We start from the raw sequence: 20183 nt of genomic DNA on the forward strand, positions 1-20183 counted from the left end.
CTCACCCACACCAACCGACAAAACACTCCCGCATCAGCTCTACCGCTCAATCATACTCCTGACCTTCTGCAGATTCAACTCTCCCTTCCTTCCCCACCCTGACCCCCCAGCCGCAACATCAGGTCGAAACCTCTCGTACATATGGAACGCCTTCCTATCCAACTCATCCTCATCGCCCTTCCAACTCTGCAACGCTTCCTCCATCGCATCCTTAACCCTCCCATAATCCTCCTCCCCACCAAATTTCCCTTGCAACAACCCCTCCTTCAACGGCTTGGGCTTCCCATCAATAACAACCACATCCCCTTGAATCTGCTGGGGGAAACCCATAACCTCGATCTCCCGCGCTTCCTCCTTCGTCTCCGATTTGCGCTTCTTGCGCTTATCCTCTGCCAACGCAGATTCATCCTTAGGCGATATCTGCCCGATCGCACGTCCCTTCGAAACCGCACACAATTGAGCGATCGAGCCGCCGACACTGAGACATGTGCTCCACTCCTCATCCGGATGGAGGAACTGCGCGACCGTCGCGCCCCAAAGCTGGAGCACAGGCGAGCGGTTGATCATTATGGGCTTCTCGAGGGTGTTGGTGTCGGTGCCGGAGAAGTGGGATTGTTTGGGGCCTGTGTTTTTGGTGACGGGACTCGTTCTCTGCTGCTTCTGTGGGTACGGCGCGTCTTTCGTGATGTAGTCGGCGTCTGAGGGTGCTTTGCGCTTGGCTGAGGTGTTGGGCTGGGTTGCTGCTGAGTCTTTGGCGGCGGATCTGTTACGGTTGACTTTTGCTTTGCCGCGGGAGAGGGGTGAGGTTGGTTTTGGCGGTTTGTCATCTTTTGACGCCTTCTTCCTGGTTGGGTGTTTTGTTTCTGTGGTATTGTCGTCGTCGTCCTCTTCGGCTTTTGGTTGTTGCTTCTTGGCTGTTGGCTTGGGTTTGCTGGTGTTGTCTGGCTTGAATTCGTCCAGCTTTGTTTGCTTTTGTGTTGCGCTTCTTGTTGTAGGCATGTTTGCTTCGATGTCGGCCAGTTGTTGTTGTTGTATGGAATACGATACGGTATTGGCCTTCGAGCTTGTAGTAAGAGTAAGTGGTAGCAAGGCGGAAGGCGAGCCCGGGGATGGGGTGGTGCTCTGGTATGTATTTCGTCATTACTGCCTGAGGCAACAGAAATACGGCGCGTTGCTCCTGACGCGTCCAGCATTCTCTTTTTATTCTTCTTCCCTCCTGCCTTCATGCAATATCGTCTGATTCAATTGCGATGGTGAAGGAAGGGCAGATGCTTGATTGTGGCGGACTCTGAGCTCGCCCCAGAGTCTCTCAGACTTACGATTTGTTTTTATCCGTCTAGCAAGGAGGATAGTACTGGAGACTCAAAGAGCGTCCTCTTTGCGCACAGCTCTTTGCATACGTTCTGTTACAATTCAAGACTTCGGGTCTGGTGAGCAAGGACGCATTCCGGTCAAGGTCTACCTCTGAGCCCTGGCATGATCATCAATGAACCTTGCCGAGATCACACGTCCTCTGGGAGGAAAGTATAACTCTCTTGCAGATCAAGCGGAAGATATGCCCCAATTCTGCTTGTTAGGCCTGCATGACTGTGAGTACTGACAATCAGTGCCAATGTCTTCAATGAATCCCAACGCAACGACGGGCAATAGGCTTACCTGGCATCTTATTCCCACTCATGCTATGCGGACGATAGTGAGGACAGGACTATTGTGCTTGCGACATGCTTACTAGGCTCAGGCAATGATGGCGAAGCTTTCGAGCAGCTACACTGTAGTAGCTTGCTACAACACATCACGATATGGCAACAAGTCACTACAACAAGCGTTTCCGAGAAGACCTCCTACTTTGCTGTTTCCATTGACCGTTCAAGCATATCATGCTATGGAAACTATCGCAAGTGCGACGTGCGGTGGGCATTGCATATATACGTCGGCTATGAGCATAATGTATAAGTCACTTTACTGCGTTCCGGCTCGTATGCAGTCGACGATGACACCATCACATTTACCTGACCAACAATTGTAGACTCAGCATAGCGACAGCTTTTCACTACAAGTTGCGTGGGTAAGTGGACCACATGAAGCATGCCATGGAAACTCGGAAGCACACCTACCGAAGGCCATCCCTGGCAAGACAGCAAGCAGCGAGTGCGTGACTTGGAGTCCCGCAGGGACTGAGTGCCGTGGACTTTGATGTTGCCATACACGTGATGTCGAGATTGGTCTCGAAGACAACCGGTTCAAACAGAAATGCGCTTTACAGCAGTGCTTGATATCGACGGGTAGCACGGCAAACCCAGTGCAGCGGACGTGCTCTAGCTAGAGGCCAGGGCTAACTACGCCTGCGCATGCCTTTCATCCAGTCTATGCATACGGAAAGGCGTTCATCCGCTGTAGCTTGTGCGCTAATTGGGGGGAGCATGTTATGACTGGTTCACCCCACGACGCACGCATAACAGCCATCTGAACAACACCACACATACTGTATCCCTAACAAGACAGGTAGCGTAACCTACATCCGCATGAAAGAGGAGAGATGGTCATGGCATAAAATGTTTGAGCGGTATCAGTCACCTAGAGTACCCTTGTCGCCCACTGTCTGCGCACAAAGCTTGGAAGAGATGAAACACGAAAGTCGGTTTTCGTCGGCACTTGAAAGACAAGAAGTCTTTGCAATGGCCCAGGCTAGGTACGTGATGCTAATGTTATGGCATGAAATCTCTCCAAACACGAAGCATGAATGCTGCCGTCCCATTCAGAGTCATCCGTAGACCATAGAAGAGGCGCTACATCAGACTGTGCGATTGCATCCAATGTTTAAGCGAAACGCGATCAAAGATGAGAAAGGTAGGACTCCCAAAACGGCGCAAAATGCGACGGCCTACTGATATGAATGATAACAGGACAGGCATAATGGTTCATGGAACATGGCTTACTCGCGAACGACAAATCAGAACCTCAGTAGCTACAAGCGACCGGACGTACTAAATACGTGGAAGGGTGCCATCAAAAACCGTGATGGAAAGGCCACGCCATCAAGCAGTTCTCTTCCGCCCGGAGTACGCTACGCAAGTATGATCGCACATGACGCTAGTATCCGAGCTGCTTACGGTATCATACATGGTCGTGCCCTGGTTCATTGGTAGGTACAACATCTGTTTCCCGCCGGAGCTGCCATACAAGCTAGAGTTTGTACTCACCAAAGAACCAGGGTACGGCCAAGTCATCATGTTGTCAAGTACACGCCAGGACGCGCCGTCTCGCTCGCCTCTTAACATTGTACCAAGCAAGAGCTTGATTTCCGCCACAAAGCTTTGCAATACGCCAACCCGGGGTGCAGAGTTTGCCCGGGCGCAAGTGGCCTGTTCGTCCTTCAGGTGTTTGAGCACATTTACAAGGTAGTATCTAGCCAACCTTCACCGTACCAATGCAAGCAACTGAGCTGCAGCTTTGGGGGCACCTATCATCGAGGTTGAAGAATCGAAGCTTTGACCGAAATCGTGATCTGCCTTCTCATGCGTGGTGATAGACATGTTTAGGTCAGCGATTCTATCTATCTCAGATGTCATCATTGGTGAAGGCTGGAAGATCCCACTTGCTACGCCTACTACAACAGCGGCGCCTAGTACAGAACGGCACTAGTGCGTCCTGCCGAGCAGGTATGAATTCGTCAAACAACCTTCAATCGTTGTCTATCTCAACCGTGTCAAACCCAAGGACGGAGACTCGCCAGGTTATTCCTTCACGCTGTATTGCCGCAACTTCCATGATATATCAAGCATCGGCAGAGCCTGCCTATCTTTGTACGCCATGCTCTCAACCACAACTTTCGTCCATTCTTGAGACATTTTCTTCCCATATACATTGTGCCGTCAAAACCAGCAATGGCAAGCTTCGACAGTCAGACGTTCGCAACCATAGATGTTTCACAGGCTATGATGTGGGACCCGCTGGTGGATCAACAGCTGGTAGGGATCTACGGTCAGGTTCGCGAGACTGCTGCTTGATCTGTTGCGATATGCTCACGACCGTAGATGTTCCAGTCACCAACAGACTTCTACAACAGTCTGGACGTCTCTAGTGTTACGTCGCCTTCATCCGACGGATCATCTCTTGTAGGTACAAGCAGAAGAACATCCAAAGCCATCACCAACGAGAGGGGCGCTGTTTCACACAAGGTCGAGGTCAGTCCATAAGCTTCTGAGTGTGGCCGAAGATGCTGACACCTGCACAGAGACGCAGAGAACAAAATAGACAGTCACAACGTGCTTATCGAGATCGCAAAGAGAAGCACCAACGCGCACTCGAAGATCAGATTGCCATTTGGAAGCAGAAGCATGGAGAGCTCGTCAAGTGTTACGCCGACCAAACCGAAGAGGTCACTAAGCTTAAAGCTCGGATCGAAGACCTGATTTCTCAAGTTATGTCGCTACGGTCTGACTCAACAGAGACATGGGGGCGGATAGGCCGGTCACCGCTGAATTGCGATCTTGTCCCGTCCTACGACAAAGATTCTGGATTCTGGAGCTACGATGCTTTGGATGTATGAACCTGAGCGCCGACGAGGCCCGAGCCATATGGCTGTGAACACGAGTAACGATCTATAGAGCTTTGGGAGCGTTCAAGCGATGTTGCATTTACCGGGAGGAGTTATAGGCGCCACTGCAATAATTTGCAAGGACGCAAAGTCAAAGTCAGTCTGATAATAACTAGGAGAGACAGCTAGATATTGATGATGAGGAGATCGAAGAGAGATGAGCTCCCATGGTTGCCAAACTTCGACTTTCTTCAAAGGAGAAATTATCCCAGCTCAGAACCTCAACGAACAATGTCCATTCTTGTCTCTAAGCCCTTGTACTACGCTCCGGGTATACTGTAAGCAGAACTACCAGGGCCCCAAGTCCTTAAGCAGTCAGACGTCTGGTTTTATTAAGGGGCATCACTCTACTCGGGGAGCTTCTCTCCTTGTAGCAGATTAGGCATGCCGGTAGGCCAGGCGCTCCCGAATCTTGCTTGCATCTCGATCGCAGTGCGAGAAATGACTTCATTCTACGGTCCTCGCAAACAAGACCGCCTCTTCAGCCTCAACGTAGCACCCGTCAGTGCTTGAGTGCTTCAACGTATTCCCAGCAGTTCTGGCGAGTATACGTGGACTTATACCTGGCGGAGCCATATGTGACGATCGATACAGACAGGGTCGTCGATCATGCTTACTGATCTGGTCTTGCATGACTCGTGAAGCACGGAAGTACGTGGCTTCCTCTAAGGGACGCAATGCTTCAAACGCTAGTACGCAACAACGGACTCCCCCGAGACGTGTGCGACTCTTTGATGCTACTATGCTGACATAGCGCTAATGCTGTTCCGACTGCTGATCAAATCTATCTCCTTCAGGCCGGCTAGCTGGGTAATTGTTCAGATAAGGCTCAATACGATACCTCGTAAGTATCATATACCGTTATTGCCGAATAATATCGAGTCCATTTACCTAGCGCTCCCTCGCAGAACCCGTGAACACGCGGCCACGATCCATATCCAATAAGACACAAGATTTTGAGCCTCATCCTTTACGAGGACGAGATCATGCCACCTCGCGAGTGCTGCGCAAGGTGACGCGCCCGTGCATTTCGAGATGCAATGTACTCGTAGTACGAGGTCCCACGCCAGAAACGGTCAAATCGATCGAAAAGATGATAGGTGTATATGGCCGTAATCGCTCTTGCGATACTCGCCACGGCGAGGTATCCTCTGGTAGGCTCTCTGCTCACAAATATCTCAATGCATCTTTCTCAACAGATGTCAACAAGTACATCTGGACCTACATCTTGACAAGCCATGCACCGATGCAGCTCGTGGCTGTCTGGAGGATTTGTGAGGTTGTCCTGTCATGATGTCATCTTTGTTCATCGTGACCGCACGGACCTGTATTGAATAGAGTTTTCGAAGTGCTACCTCTGTCGGTATCGGTACCAGAATTGGAAGTTGACGTCCTAGGCTGCCACCAGTGAACAGATAATTTCTGTCTCATCCGTGACCGAAACCTCTTGCGCAGACCGGTAACCGACCCGCCAACCTCTCTGGCATTTCACGAGATGGTCAGACCACAGAGCCGGTGCACATAAATACTTCGAACACATATTTTGTACATAGGTACAGACTTAGCTAGCAGCAATAGCGCTCATAGGTCTCACCTCACTCATCCCCTCTCTAGCCTCCGGCCTCTCGATCTCCTCCTCAATCATACTCGTCTCGAACATCTCTTGCTCAAACTTCCGATCTTTCCTCTCCGCCTTGTCATCTCTTCTCTTCAATCTCGTCTCCCATAGACCCTCAAGGTCCATTTCCAGCCTCTTCTCCTCCGTGAACATCTGCACGACTATCCTCGGCGCATGGCTCGCACTGCCAAAACCTCTATACTGGAAATCTGCGTCTGCAGGGTTCTTGTACTCAGCTTCGTCCTCGAGAATACGTTCCTGATCTTTAGCCGAGTAGACGGGGTGCATCTCTTCATCCTGCACCTGCTCCTCGTCTTGTGCCTCCGCCGTAACATCATCCTCATCTCCAGGCATCTTCACTCCATCAACAGGCCCAACATTACAGCATATCCATCCCGTCGTAATCCCATCATCATACCCCTTCGTCCCATCGTACAACGTATTCCCCACACTCTGCGCCAACTTCATCTTCTTGTTCCGCCTCCGCAGCTTCAATTTCAGCTCTTGTCTACCCAATAACCCATCCGCGAACGGCCGTAGTTTATATGTATTCCTTAGCCACCTGCAGAAGCGATCCGCGCTGGTATTCAGGTGTTTCTCTGAGCGTGCCGTGCCGAGAATCATGATTAGGTTTGCGCCTAGCGCGGAGGGAGGCGACAGGTCGCGCAAATCGAGGATTGTGAGGTGGTCGAGGCCGATGCTTATGCTGAGGTGGTTGAGGAGGGAGGGGAGGATGGCGGGTGAGTTGGCGGGGAGTGGTGGGATTTCTTGGGCGGCGAGGTTCGGAGCTAGGGATTCTGAGGGGGAGAGGGGTGTTGGGGGCTGGACTTGGAGGTACCAGGGGATGTGAGGGTCTGTTGAAGTTGTCATTGATGGGTCTGGGGTCTCTGATGGTGTAGATGTTGATTGCTCTATAGGAGGTTCGGGCTCGACCTGTTGGTCTTGAGGGGGCGGGATATCGTCTTTATTCTGTTTTGTCTCATCTTTCGGCCCGGTGAACCAGGTAGTGAAAGTCCTCTCTCCGGGTCTCGACACATTTTGAAACCCTCGAGCGATTGGAGACCGTACTGGTGCTCGCGCCGCCGCTAATGGATGTCCGGCGACGGAGGTGAATGCATCGAGGACTCGCCGCTGACATGCTCGGCAACCACGAAAAGCTGATGCCATTGTTTAGTGAAGATTCACTGCACTGACGCAGTGATAGAAGTGTGTTAATGACGACTCCTGCTGTAGCAGTCTCGGGGGTGTATACTCATACTCTTCTCACTGCGGCGAAATGATCGACTTCTCTCCGCAAAGTGAGCGTTTTGATTGGTAGAGTGAAGATTATGTTGGAGCCTCAGGCTGCACTTTCATGACTCGTTTGGCTTCTGGGTGAAGAGTTGTCCTGTGTAGAATCACTAGCGAACGTTTGCGCACCCACATATTGCTCTTCCTCAGTATGTGGCATGTTGTTTCGTCCAACAGTCTTCTCACAAGGCTGTCGCGTTAGAATACCACCACCACGACTGAACCTGCTACATCCCAAGTACAGCATGTCTACCAAAGCGATCAATTTGACACCACCTGAGAAGCTCTTCCGACAATGTCTGCTCGACTGCCGAGACCGAATGCCAAATGTCGTGGGCATGAAGGAACTCGAGCTTAGGTGGACTGGTGGCTGGGTGAGGGACAAATTACTAGGCACGACCAGTCATGATATTGATGTTGCGCTCAGCACAATGACAGGATGGCAGTTCGGTCAAGCTTTGCAACAGTACATGAAGGACCATGGTGCGCAGTATGAGGATGAGGCACAAAAGCAGGGCTTCAAAGCAGAAATCAAGAATCTGCACAAAATCGAGGCAAATCCAGAGAAATCCAAACATCTTGAGACTATAACCACACGCATGTTTGGGATGGATATTGACTTTGTGAATTTGAGGAAAGAAGTCTACGATGAGAAAAGCAGGAACCCACAGATGGAGTTTGGCACGCCCGAAGAGGACGCCATGAGGCGCGATGCTTGCGTGAACGCACTCTTCTACAATCTGGATACTCAGCAAGTCGAGGACTTCACAGGACGAGGTCTGAACGACATGGAAGCTAAGATCATTCGGACACCATTGGCCCCATATCAGACCTTCAAGGACGATCCTCTTAGGGTTCTGAGGCTTATTCGGTTTGCGGCTCGATTGGGTTACACAATTCACGGAGATTCGTTGAAGGCCATGGCTAATCCTGCCATTCACGAAGCACTCCGGCTGAAGATCAGCAGAGAGAGGGTAGGGGTTGAAGTCGGCAAGATCATGGATGGGCCTGACCCTTTAGGAGGTCTGATGCAGATTCACCAGCTCGGGCTGTACAGGACTGTGTTTTCAGATCCAGAGGCAGCGGAGGTGCAGACATCCGATTCTGCCTTTCCCACTGCCCTCCAAGCCCTGCAAAAGTTGTTGGACGAGTGCTCTTCGATATGCTTGGGCCTGAAGCCAAAGGCTGATGTCAGTATAGCATGGACCCTTGCAACTTATGTCCCATACAAGGATGATGAGGAAGCCGCGGTCGCAGCAGCCAAGGCCGGCATCAAAGCAACAAATCTAGTATCAAAGACTTTGGGCGAAGCTATCAGGTATAGAAAACGTCTCCAACAGCTGGTCCACAAAGTCTCTGCAGGAACCGCCACAAGAGCAGAGGTGGGCGTTACGCTCAAAGAGTGCGGTAAGTCATGGCGCTTCCATGTGCTCTACTCGTTGCTCTGCGATGCTACAGATGAGGAGTTTCAAACTGTAGTTGATCGATATACAAAGTTTGTCAGTTTTGTCAAAGACCAGAAGCTGGAAGGCGCTGCTGAACTGAAACCGATCATCAACGGCAACGACATCAAAAATGCACTGGAGATCTCCAAAGCCGGAAGCTGGTTGAAGCAAGCACTGGAGATAGTTACAGAGTGGCAGTTTGCAAACCCTGCTGGGACTGCTGATGAAGCGAAAGAGATGATCAAGCAGAGGAAAGATCAGGTGCAAGCTGGATGAAAGGACGCCTATCAAATTTTTGACTTCCTAGCTCGGACTACGACATCACGAGCTTCTTGCCGCACAGCAAGGCTGCTCATGATCTCCTCACTTCCACCGCCGACGACATGGACACGCACGTCACGACTGATCTGCTCGATCCGCGCTCCACGACCACTTTTTGCATAGCCAGCGCCGCCCATAATCTGTTGAGCTTCTCGGCAGACTTTCTCGAGGCACCTAGTGCTCATCACTTTCAGCAGGGCTGTCATGCCACCAACGTTGACCTCTTTGCCTGTGACACGGCTCTGCTCGATGATGTAGCACAGCTGCTCTAGGAAAGCATGAGCTGGCTCTATCAACAAACCGAAGGTTGCAAACTTTTGCCGGATAGCTTCATGCTCAATAAGCTTCTTACCGAAGGTCTCACGGTCGCAAGCATATTCGTATGCGTCCTGAACACAGACACGGGACAACCGAAGTGCCGCAGTGGCCAAACTTAGTCGTTCAGGGTTGAAGTTTGACATGATCAGAGGGAAACCCTGGTTCTCCTTCCCGAGTAAATGGTCCAAGGGAACCTCGACATCTTCGAAGGTGATATATGTCGAGCCTATGCGAGTGAGTACAAATCACATCCACCGGAAAGAAACACTTACCACTCGCGTGCACACCTTGATTCTCCATCCTCCGGGTCGTCACGCCTGGAGCTTTGAGCGGAATAACGAGCAAGCTTATCCCGCCATGACTAGGGCCGCCGGTCCTTACAGCAGTGGTACAATAGTCCGCCCAAATACCATTTGTGATCCACTTCTTTGCTCCATTCACGATATACTTGTCTCCTCTTCTCTCCGCTGTCGTCCTGAGGTTCGCAACATCACTTCCACCATCTGGCTCAGTGATACCAAGGCAGAATCTTAACTCTCCTCGAGCTACCTTGGGAAGCCATCTTCTTCTTTGTTCTTTCGTGCCGAACCTCGAAATCGGAGGGCACCCAATTCCATTTCCACCATTCAGGCCCCAGCTGACACCACACCAGCCCATCCTATTCAGCTCATCACCGACAATGACGCCGCACCAGACGTCCCAGTCATTGTGGGGTATGCCAGCAATAGGTGTCACTCCGCCAGCATCTTCCTCGTCAACCACAGGATGGACGATTGCAAAGCCCGCATCGCAGTACTTCTGCCTCACATAATCAGGCACTTCGCCCTTCGTCTCCCACTCTTGCGCATTTGGGAGGAGCTCGGTCTCCACGAAATTGCGCACGTAGGCTCGAACTTTGTGGTGCTTCTCAGTGTAGTACTGGTTGAACTCGGGGTCCAGCTGTGGTAGGAGAGGTTCAGCGAAGGGTGCTGGGACAGAGGAAGGTGCCATGATAACTCGTGGTCGTAGCTTACAAACACATAGCAATTCAAAAGCCTCTTAGGCTCCCTATTATGAACGAAATCACATCTCAGCGACTGTTTCTAGACTGCCATGCACCTAGCTGGTCGGCTGCGGAGGTTCGAGTAAGCACAAAGATGCCTCGGCGGCCGAGGAAATTCATGCGGTGTACCAAGCGGCCACATGCGCAGGCTATATGTGGCACTAAGACCGACCATAGATATGTCTCCATTGCCCTCGTTTGCTCTTTCCTTCCCGACACTATGCTCTTGCATAAAAAGACAGGTAGTAATAGTTATCCTTGCTTTGAAGGCCATGCCGGTTACTATCATCTGCGCATCTCGATATGCTTGATTGTGCAAGTAATGTGAAAGTCCATGTGCTCACAGTACTGTTCCCGCTCTTCTTATCTCCTCAAGCTGTCCAAGATCGTCGCAAAATGCTCTTGTGATTGAGTATAAGTATTTATTGCGACATGACATGGAGTCGTTCGATGGTCCTCCGCCGGACGAGACGAGGGAGGTAACTGATCAGACCGAAGCAGACAGCAAGCTGGCTGTTGCTCCGTCAAGCGACTCACCCACAGAGACGGCGGAGAAACCGCTAGATGAAGACGAGTCCACGAGTTGGACGCCTACTCATGTCACTGCAGTACGCCAGAACGAAGAACGAAGGGCCCGAGAAGAGCCCGTCGAGCCCCCGGAAGACGTGCCATTGTATCCCCAATTGACACATGAACAGCTCGAGTCGCCGAGAACTGGCTATCAAGATGAGCGCGAAAGCGACGATGAAGACAATGACGATGATGGCCTCGGCATTGCCAGACCACTTCCCAGGCGTTCAACACCCTCCCCAGAGTTATTCCAGCGGAATCGTGGCGCAGTAGTGCACAACGTGGGCGATGACGGCGTTATGCAGATGCACCGATTCACACTCTATGAGACGCAGAGCCTGTACTACATAATCGGCTCTGACATGTTGAGAGAATCTTACCGCATCCTGAAGATCAGCCGCATCGCCGACCACGGCGAGCTTGACATTACGGAAGACGACATCGTGTATAGTCACAGGGAAACACAGCAGATCGTTAATGCTATTGACGAGGGCAACCGCTCCACTGGAGGGCTGAAAGTCAAAACCCATGAGTTTTGGGGTCTTCTTGGGTTTGTCAAATTTACTGGCGCATACTACATGGTCATCATATCCAAGAGAAGTCATGTCGCTGTTGTAGGTGGTCATTACATCGACAAGATCGACAAAACAGAAATGATTCAGTTGACCACAACTGCTGCTGCTAAGGTCAAAACGGAAAAGCACTTGGAAGAGGCACGACTGCTGGGTATCTTTGGTGTGGTCGACCTCTCGAAGGGATTCTACTTCAGCAGATCTTACGACATCACTAGAACGTTGCAGCACAATATCATGCGCGAAAGAAGAGCATTATACGAAGGCCATACACACCCTCCTGAGCCTGATCATAACGACATGTTTATCTGGAACCACCATTTGCTCGAACCTGCCATGACAACTCTGGCGAAGCCCTTCGATTGGTGTGTAGCTGTGACACACGGATATATCGATCAGTCAGCCTTGTCAATCTACTGGGGCAGAGTGGTCTACATCACAATCATTGCCCGCCGCTCGCGGTTCTTCGCTGGTGCTCGATACCTGAAGCGAGGTGCGAACGACTTAGGATATGTTGCTAACGACGTCGAGACTGAGCAGATTGTATCAGAGATGCAGACACAGTCTTTCCACGCTCCTGGGCCGAATCTGTACGCCAATCCACTTTACACATCCTATGTCCAACATCGAGGAAGCATACCACTGTACTGGGCACAAGACGCATCGGGTGTTTCACCGAAGCCAGACATTCACCTCAGTGTGGTTGATCCATTTTACACTGCGGCGGCATTACACTTTGACAACCTCTTCGAGAGATATGGTACGCCCATCTATGCTTTCAACTTGATCAAGCAGAAGGAGCGTGCACCGCGAGAGAGTAAGCTCGGTTCTGAGTTCAAGCTCGCCGTGGAGTATCTGAACCAATTCCTACCTGGTGACAAGAAGATCATTTACAACGCATTCGACATGAGTCGTTCGACCAAAAGTAAAGATGGAGATGTTATCGGTGACCTCGAGGAGATTGCGGAAGACATACTATTGAAGACGGGTTTTTTCCAGAACGCGTTAAACACTGAAAGTGGGATGCGCCTGCAAAATGGTGTGGTGCGGACAAACTGCATTGATTGTCTTGACCGAACTAACGCTGCACAATTTGTGATCGGTAAGAAGGCTCTTGGCTACCAGCTTCGAGCGCTTGGAATTGTGGAAGATACCCATATCGAGTTCGATACGGACGCAACTGCCATGTTTACGGAAATGTTCCACGATCATGGTGACACAATAGCCATACAGTATGGTGGGTCGCACCTCGTAAACACAATGTCAACATATCGAAAGATCAACCAGTGGACAAGCCACTCGCGAGATATGGTTGAGAGTTTCAAGAGATTTTACAATAATTCTTTCATGGACGCTCAGAGGCAAGAATCATACAACCTTTTTCTCGGCACCTACAAATACAAGAATGGATATCCGATGCTTTGGGACATGTCGACAGATTACTACCTGCACCATACTGAACCTCGCTCGATGTTCGGACGAGCAAGGCCTAATTACAGGTCTTGGTATACACCAGCCCATCTGAGAAACGAGACAATGTTGCCAACATCTTGGCCAAGTCAGCTCGAAAAACGACCACTGTCATGCTTTGACGACTATTGGTCAGAGTACTACCGCCCGTTGACGTTATCATCGTTCAGAAAGATATTTGCTTTCAAAATGCACTCGAATCTGACGATGATCAATGTCAACGAGGAAACTCAGGATGGTAAGTTCGACTTGAGTCCATTTGTGGTCCGGAAGGGCAAAGCAGTTCCAGCAGCTGCGAAGGATCAGGCAGGAGCCAGCCGCAAGAAGGGAGTGAAAGTCATCGCGCCTTCAGAAGAGGAGGTCTCCACGATGGGCGGCAGCTCGATTGATGCCCGACTTGCTAATGCATCTGACCAGAAGCCGAAGCCACAGGCGTTAAGTGACTGGTTGAGCCTGCAGCAGCAACAGCATACCCTGCGCAGAAAATACACAGGCATCATCAAGGACTCTTCTTGGGAAAAGGCTTCAAGAACGCCTACTGTACCTGCGATGCCGTCCGGCAATGTGGCGTTCAACGAGATACCTGTACAGCCATCAAAACAAGAGCGTGAGGCGTTGGTGTTCGAGAAGATGGTCACGGACAGCTTGGAACCACAGGTCACGGAAAGTGAGGAGTACGAGGAGTACCTATCGCATCCAGCAAACATTGCACTCGTTACCTCAACCGAAACCGACTTTGCGAAAGCGCCGAAAGAATTCGTCGAGTACATCGCCAGGAACGAGGAATCGGACACAACCATGTACAATGATGCACTAGCCAACCTGCTGGATGGCCACTCCGACATGTCCTATCCATACATGACTGTCGATGAAAGAGCAGAGATCAACACAGACGATTATCAAGAATACATAAATTCGGGTTTGAGGGATGACCCGCTGACAGTCCTTGACGAAGACGATACCAGTAAAAGATATAAGAAATACAAATCATGGACAAGAGGCAAGAGTTTGTTCAAGCAGAAGCATTACTTCGGTGGCGAACTAGTTTAGGAAACGCAGGAACCGTCGGGGAAGGAGCGTAAGCACGAACGTGGCGTTTGAGGCAGAGGACGGACATGATTGTGGGCATTTTCGAGGCGTTCATGGTGCGAGTTGGCCTTCCATTTCTTCATCGGTTGAGGAGCGCCTGACGCAGAGCCATCATGTTCACTTCGAGTGATACTGAAGATATAGACACCGCTCTTAATGACGAATATTAATACTGCTGTGAAGCAAGGCAGGATCAAACATGAAAGTGTACCAACTACCAACAGGAGCCGAATAGCTTGAGCAGGAAGCTGACTGGAGCAAGCAAAAGGAGGCGCCAGATTGAGCTTATGTGGCAATTATTAGCGCAGCATAGCCTTGGTTTTCTCAAATGACCCACATGTTTCACGGCCAAGTAACACGATTCCGTGTAGGAAAGACAGGGAAAGCAGTCTGACGAGCAAGATCTGGTGTAATTTACACATGTCCAACAGAAACACGCTGCTTGTTAGTTGAAGATCTGTGGTATCCATTCGGGTCCAATTTGTTCTGGTCGAGCTTGACCTTGGGCGCTAAGGATGGTGATCCCAGTCGATATTCGTGATTTTCTGGTCCACTCAGGGACTACTGCAAGGAACACCGCAGGTGTTGTTTGTCTTCCTATCCCTTCTTGAGTCGTAACCTTTGCTGCGTCTGCATCTAATCGTCGTTGTCAACGGTAACTCGCCTTCGAACGCCCAACTGATACCTCGTGCAGCGCAGAGGTTGAAGTCATTCTTTGTTCGAAGTTTCGATTGCAACTACAGGGTCCCTCACCTCAACTTTTGCAGATAACGCATTGACCTGCATTGCTCCTTCCCCGACCTCGTTTCGATCACTTCCCAGCCCGTGAACGACGCTTGGAGCCACAACTATATTCTGTTGCTCGATTCAAACAATTGACCAGAAATAACGCAACCACCACGAGTACAAACCATCCCCATCTTTGACAACATAACGCTGCAATAGTATCGCTGAAACCGAGCCCTAGAATTACACGTCAAGGAGTCGCTGCACGGTCAAGTTGAGTCGATGGTTGAGACGAGAAGCCGACTCCATATACAACTAGAGCGGTCAAGATGAAGCTCTCAGCATCAGTATCACTACTGCTCCCAACAATAATATCAGCAAATGTTGTATGGCAACCACAGATAACACCAATGCCAATGCCTATGCCTACACCTACAAATCCCACGCCTTCAGAACAGATAGCGCAGATACCTACAATTACCTCGACACCCTCAACATTCACAACGTCATCGGGATCGCAAGCGTGGGGCCCGATAATATCAGGAGCAAGCCATCTGCTGGATGAGTTAGACGAGCACCTACACATCGACCTGAGGAAAAGACAAGGAAACATAGCAGCCACAAACGTAGCGCCAGCGACACAACCCACGCAAATGTCCCCAGTAACGTTATACGACATGGGTGATGGAAAACAGATACCTTTCACACAGCTGTTCGTTGCTGTGCTCGAGCAGTGGGCCAGTCCTTCAGCAGGGACAATAGGGCTTGGAACGATACAAGGAGAGATAGGAGTTGTGAAGACAAAAGACAAGAGAGATGCTATCCCAGAGCCGACAGCTACGCCAGGCCAGATCTTCACGATAAGGGGACGAGAGGTCACTATGCCGTAAGGGATAAGAACAAAGATAGCTGGAGGGGAGAAGAAGGGGCATGAAAGCACCATCTACAAGAGCTTGGCTGAAGTTTGACAGAGCATCTGAGCAATGTCTACCTCAAAGAACCAACAGAACTTACGGGAGTGCTGCACCATGAGCCAAGAGCAGGGCGCAGCATTATCCATGGCTCTAACATCATCATTGGTGAATATTTGTTAGCAAAAAAGGGCATTTGAACAACGTGGCATGGCGTAGGGCGCATGAGGGAGAACGATCAACGACTGGGCTGGGCCGGATTGATTTGTTAAATTAGAAGGTTCGGTCACGAGATGTCACCAAGACTACCATCACAGGGCTTGACGCCGAATTTATGTCAATAATGATAAAACTACTTACCTGTTCTGCTTCTGGAATCAACGGCAAGTGCAGAGGAAAGATCTAGGCACCGAATATGCGCGACAAACGTGGCAATTTAAGAACCATTTGTTGGTAGGCAAAGTTATATGAAGGCAGGAGCATTCACTGGCTAGAAACGTGCTCAACCAGAGGCTTCGTGACTAATACCAGAACCAGACTTCTACAATCGAACTACTTCACTTTGCCACCACTCCAATCGCCAAATACTAATACTTCAGATAGACAATTGCAACTTCTTAGATGTGATTCGATACGACATTGACAATCGCATCTCTAGATTTGCCAACATGTCTACACCACATTCGGATCTCAAGCATGGCAAAGCTTCGTCCCTCCCAGCACACCTTGCAACGGCTCTCGCTACCTCATAGGGGCGAATCCCATCTACTGGCGATGCAACCCATGTCTCCACGCCTTCCAAAGCAACACCTCCAGCTTCAGCAACTCCTTTGTCTCAGGCGACAACCGTAATGCCTCCAACTCAGAAGTCCAGACGCGCGAGGTGCACCAGATGCGACAGGACCGTACGAGAAGTCGTCTGCAGAGCGTGCATTGAAGACGAAGACGAAGACGAAGACGAGGGTGAAGACGAAGATGCACAAGCAGAATTCTCACATGAAGACCTCAGCAAAGGCTTGTCAAACCTCTACAGCAACTTATGCAAATCAGCTGCTATAGTGGCCGCCATACTGCCACGTCAGGGGACAGAGAGCAATGAGCAGTATATTCAGCGGTTGCTGAAGGAGGCAGATATGGCCGAGGCCAGGGAGAAGAAGGCTGTAGGTCAGGAATCGGCCAGTGCAACACAATCGCCGAAAAACACAAACCCAGCAAGTTCCACCCCAGCTTCATCAGAACCTGAGGAAGAGCAGTACGAGGGGGACGCCTATCTTGACGAAGCTCTGATGGATCAAGCCCTGATGGATCAAGCTCTGGGCGCGGAACTTGGTCACGGCCCATTTATGGACTCTGATCTCACCTTCTTCGACCAGGAGGGCAATCCGTATGACCCATACCGTGAGGCAGGCTTGCAGGACCCGGTCTACGCAGAGGACTTGAACGACCCAGAGTACGAGGAAGAGGTGTACGATGAGGGTCAAGAGGAAGACTCCTATGATTCGACTTACCACGAGCAGGAAGACGACAATCAGGATGCTGGCGGAATTGAAGAAGAGACCTACGCCGCGGAATGCCCACAGTGTTACTGGTTGGTCAAGAAGGACAGGTGTATGAGATGTAATTATCTTCTTGGGGACGAGATAGACCCGGGGAATATGGAGGAGTACGAGACAGAGCAAGATGCGATAAATGCCGCGTTTGAGCAGCTGCTTCATGGGAGGAGGTGAAGGTGGACTTCTTGAAGGGGTTGGCGATGGGAGGCTTGACGATATGCGTGGCTTTCAGGCAAGACCAGGAGATCAAGCTCAGTACCATGGATGAGTCTACCATGTCAGGGTCTTTCGACCTTGGACCCGGATGTGATAGCAGAGGTTGTTGGAGAGGTGCGACTGCACCTGGTGGCTTGTCTTCTTGTACACGACGAACCACATGTACAATATTTGAGCTAAGGTCATCAATATGCTATGGATTGGGACCTCTGATAGCGGTCTCTGAGACCGTCTGAGCAGAATACTCGATAAGCGAGTAGGACTATTCTTATCTTAGGTTCATTCAACGTATATGAGAGCAGCCTCGTACGACACTTTCAGCCTTGCGGGTCCTGAAGAGGAAGCTGCCTGTATCGACAGCGTGATTCGCTGTCCGCTACGGCCAAGCTAATAAGCGAGTGCTTAGATTTGCTTGATTATTTCCGTCGAAGCCATCTCTGTTATTTCTCCTCATGATATATGATGCCTGTGTCCGAATCCAAGTATAATTCATCAGTGGGTGCTCAAGATTCATCCTCGACAGTGCGCAGTAGAACAAGCAGCCCTTGAGGAACCATCTGAGCCGCAAACAAGGCAAGAACGCGATCACGAATTCTATCAAGCGCGACTCGGCTCTTGCCGTATGGCAGAGGACGAACGGGATCGAGTGGGATTCTTCCGTCAAAGATGGGCGCAAGAAAACTTTGAACCCCGTGGAACGTCACCACCCAGGAACAACAATGGCAATCTTGATGGAGATGTCGAGTTGTCTGAAGTCAATGCTCGACGACCGGCTCAACCAGAAGGTCGATTGAAGAAGGCACAGAAGCGCTCATGGATGGAGAACCCGAGGTCGAGGTCCAGCTCCAACAGGCTTGCACCCTTGACTGCTCCGCCGCCTACATCGGATGCTAGTACGTCGTTGCGCTCGCCGGTTGACAGTCACAACAACACGATCTATTCTGACAGAGATCAAAACGGTGAACTAGGCAAGCCGAATACGCCTGATGAACAGGTCGAAGATTCGAGGCCTCCGAAGTGGCTGGAGGAGCTCTACATTCTGTCCTGGCTAACCTTTTTCTCTCTGCTGGGCACTCTGGCTCGCCTGGGTGTTGAAGCGATCACGCAGTATCCGGATGCGCCTGTCACATCGCGTGTACTTTGGGCTAATTTGGGCGGCTCCTTCTTTATGGGCTTTCTCGTCGAAGATCGCAACCTCTTCGGCCTACCAACAAACCTCAGGCCTCCAACACCAAAGGAAGAAGACCAACCAGCGGACGAAACGAAACTCTCGTCAACACACCTGAAGTTTAAGAAGACCATTCCATTGTATATAGGTCTCACAACCGGCTTCTGCGGCTCCTTCACCTCCTTCTCCAGCTTCATCCGCGACGCCTTCCTAGCACTCACAAACGCTCTGCCAGCGCCATCCCCAACAACACCCTATCACTCCTCTATAGCTCCATCACCACGAAACGGCGGCTTCAGTTTCCTCGCCCTCCTAGCAATCCTAATCATCCACCCCGCCATATCCCTCGCAGTCCTAAAAACAGGCGCGCACTTCGCGCTCCTCCTCCGTCCAATCCTCCCACAAACGATCCTACCAGCAAAACTATTCATCAAGATCGTAAACCCGCTCATGGTCTTCATCGGCCTAACCTCCTGGCTTCTCGGCGCGCTCTTCCTCACGATATTCACACCACATTCCGGACCCAGCCCTGTCAACTGGCGCGCCCGCGCCACAATCCCACTACTCCTCGCCCCGCCGGGATGTATCCTCCGGTACTACCTCTCCAAACACCTCAACCGCCCCTCCTCGCCGAACTTCCCCATCGGTACATTCGCAGCCAACATCTTTGGTACACTTATCCTAGGTATGGCGTGGGACTTGCAGCATGCACGTAGTATCGGCGGCAGCAGCGGGAATGCGTGTGCGGTGTTACTTGGTGTGCAGGAGGGGTTTTGTGGGTGTTTGACGACGGTGAGTACGTGGGTTGTTGAGTTGAATGGGTTGGGGAAGAGGGCGGGGTGGGTATATGGGGGGGTTAGTGTTGGTGTGGGAGTTGCGGGGATGGTGATTGTTATGGGGGGGATGGGGTGGACTGTTGGGTTTGTGGAGCCGGTTTGTGGGTGATGGAGGGATGCAGCCGTATAGTTTATTGAGCTGAGAGTGATCACATTCGCTCCTTTGTGCCCATGCAGTAGGCAAGCTGTGTGTCTGTCTTATGAACATATAGTCCCAATAATGCTAACATACTGCGATATCGGTTCAATCCTGGTACTCTACACTACAGCCTGCGCACGATAGTACCTTGGGCTATTATTTCCATGTTTCAGCTCCAGATACTACATCTAGGCGTTCTGAAGCGTTGATTGACGCATGCCATGTCAAATCCCTTCGACATGAATTCGCATGCATGCCGTATGCTAAGTTACGCCGCATGAGTAAGCGTGTTTCCCCTTTAC

At 50.8% G+C, this 20183-nt stretch overlaps 9 protein-coding genes across 9 annotated transcripts; 6 read left to right on the forward strand and 3 right to left on the reverse strand.

Annotated features, from left to right (window-relative positions):
- Positions 1-39: 39 nt before the first annotated feature.
- On the reverse strand, positions 40-999 carry PMZ80_009353 (uncharacterized protein; the record flags this gene model as incomplete). The annotated part of the gene is made up of 1 exon (XM_064877748.1): positions 40-999. The coding sequence occupies one exon, from the start codon at positions 997-999 to the stop codon at positions 40-42; it is 960 nt and encodes a 319-aa protein (XP_064726473.1).
- Positions 1000-4034: 3035 nt separating this feature from the next.
- PMZ80_009354 (uncharacterized protein) lies at positions 4035-4549 on the forward strand (the record flags this gene model as incomplete). Its single annotated transcript, XM_064877749.1, has 2 exons — positions 4035-4184; positions 4235-4549. 2 exons carry the CDS (start codon positions 4035-4037, stop codon positions 4547-4549), a joined length of 465 nt encoding a protein of 154 aa, XP_064726474.1.
- Positions 4550-6158: 1609 nt separating this feature from the next.
- Positions 6159-7382, reverse strand: ATP25 (ATPase synthesis protein 25 mitochondrial; the record flags this gene model as incomplete). Its single annotated transcript, XM_064877750.1, has 1 exon — positions 6159-7382. The coding sequence occupies one exon, from the start codon at positions 7380-7382 to the stop codon at positions 6159-6161; it is 1224 nt and encodes a 407-aa protein (XP_064726475.1).
- Positions 7383-7750: 368 nt separating this feature from the next.
- CCA1 (CCA tRNA nucleotidyltransferase, mitochondrial) lies at positions 7751-9226 on the forward strand (the record flags this gene model as incomplete). Its single annotated transcript, XM_064877751.1, has 1 exon — positions 7751-9226. The coding sequence occupies one exon, from the start codon at positions 7751-7753 to the stop codon at positions 9224-9226; it is 1476 nt and encodes a 491-aa protein (XP_064726476.1).
- An 11-nt stretch (positions 9227-9237) lies between these two features.
- PMZ80_009357 (uncharacterized protein) lies at positions 9238-10579 on the reverse strand (the record flags this gene model as incomplete). The annotated part of the gene is made up of 2 exons (XM_064877752.1): positions 9238-9815; positions 9862-10579. 2 exons carry the CDS (start codon positions 10577-10579, stop codon positions 9238-9240), a joined length of 1296 nt encoding a protein of 431 aa, XP_064726477.1.
- A 489-nt stretch (positions 10580-11068) lies between these two features.
- FIG4 (phosphatidylinositol-3,5-bisphosphate 5-phosphatase) lies at positions 11069-14293 on the forward strand (the record flags this gene model as incomplete). The annotated part of the gene is made up of 1 exon (XM_064877753.1): positions 11069-14293. The coding sequence occupies one exon, from the start codon at positions 11069-11071 to the stop codon at positions 14291-14293; it is 3225 nt and encodes a 1074-aa protein (XP_064726478.1).
- A 1094-nt stretch (positions 14294-15387) lies between these two features.
- On the forward strand, positions 15388-15948 carry PMZ80_009359 (uncharacterized protein; the record flags this gene model as incomplete). Its single annotated transcript, XM_064877754.1, has 1 exon — positions 15388-15948. The coding sequence occupies one exon, from the start codon at positions 15388-15390 to the stop codon at positions 15946-15948; it is 561 nt and encodes a 186-aa protein (XP_064726479.1).
- Positions 15949-16820: 872 nt separating this feature from the next.
- On the forward strand, positions 16821-17696 carry PMZ80_009360 (uncharacterized protein; the record flags this gene model as incomplete). Its single annotated transcript, XM_064877755.1, has 1 exon — positions 16821-17696. One exon carries the CDS (start codon positions 16821-16823, stop codon positions 17694-17696), a length of 876 nt encoding a protein of 291 aa, XP_064726480.1.
- Positions 17697-18360: 664 nt separating this feature from the next.
- On the forward strand, positions 18361-19851 carry PMZ80_009361 (uncharacterized protein; the record flags this gene model as incomplete). Its single annotated transcript, XM_064877756.1, has 1 exon — positions 18361-19851. One exon carries the CDS (start codon positions 18361-18363, stop codon positions 19849-19851), a length of 1491 nt encoding a protein of 496 aa, XP_064726481.1.
- Between the last annotated feature and the right edge of the window lie 332 nt (positions 19852-20183).

This window comes from Knufia obscura, assembly GCF_036327395.1.
Source record: "Knufia obscura strain CCFEE 5817 isolate CBS 148926 chromosome Unknown scaffold_13, whole genome shotgun sequence".
NCBI classification, from domain to species: Eukaryota; Fungi; Ascomycota; class Eurotiomycetes; order Chaetothyriales; family Trichomeriaceae; genus Knufia; species Knufia obscura.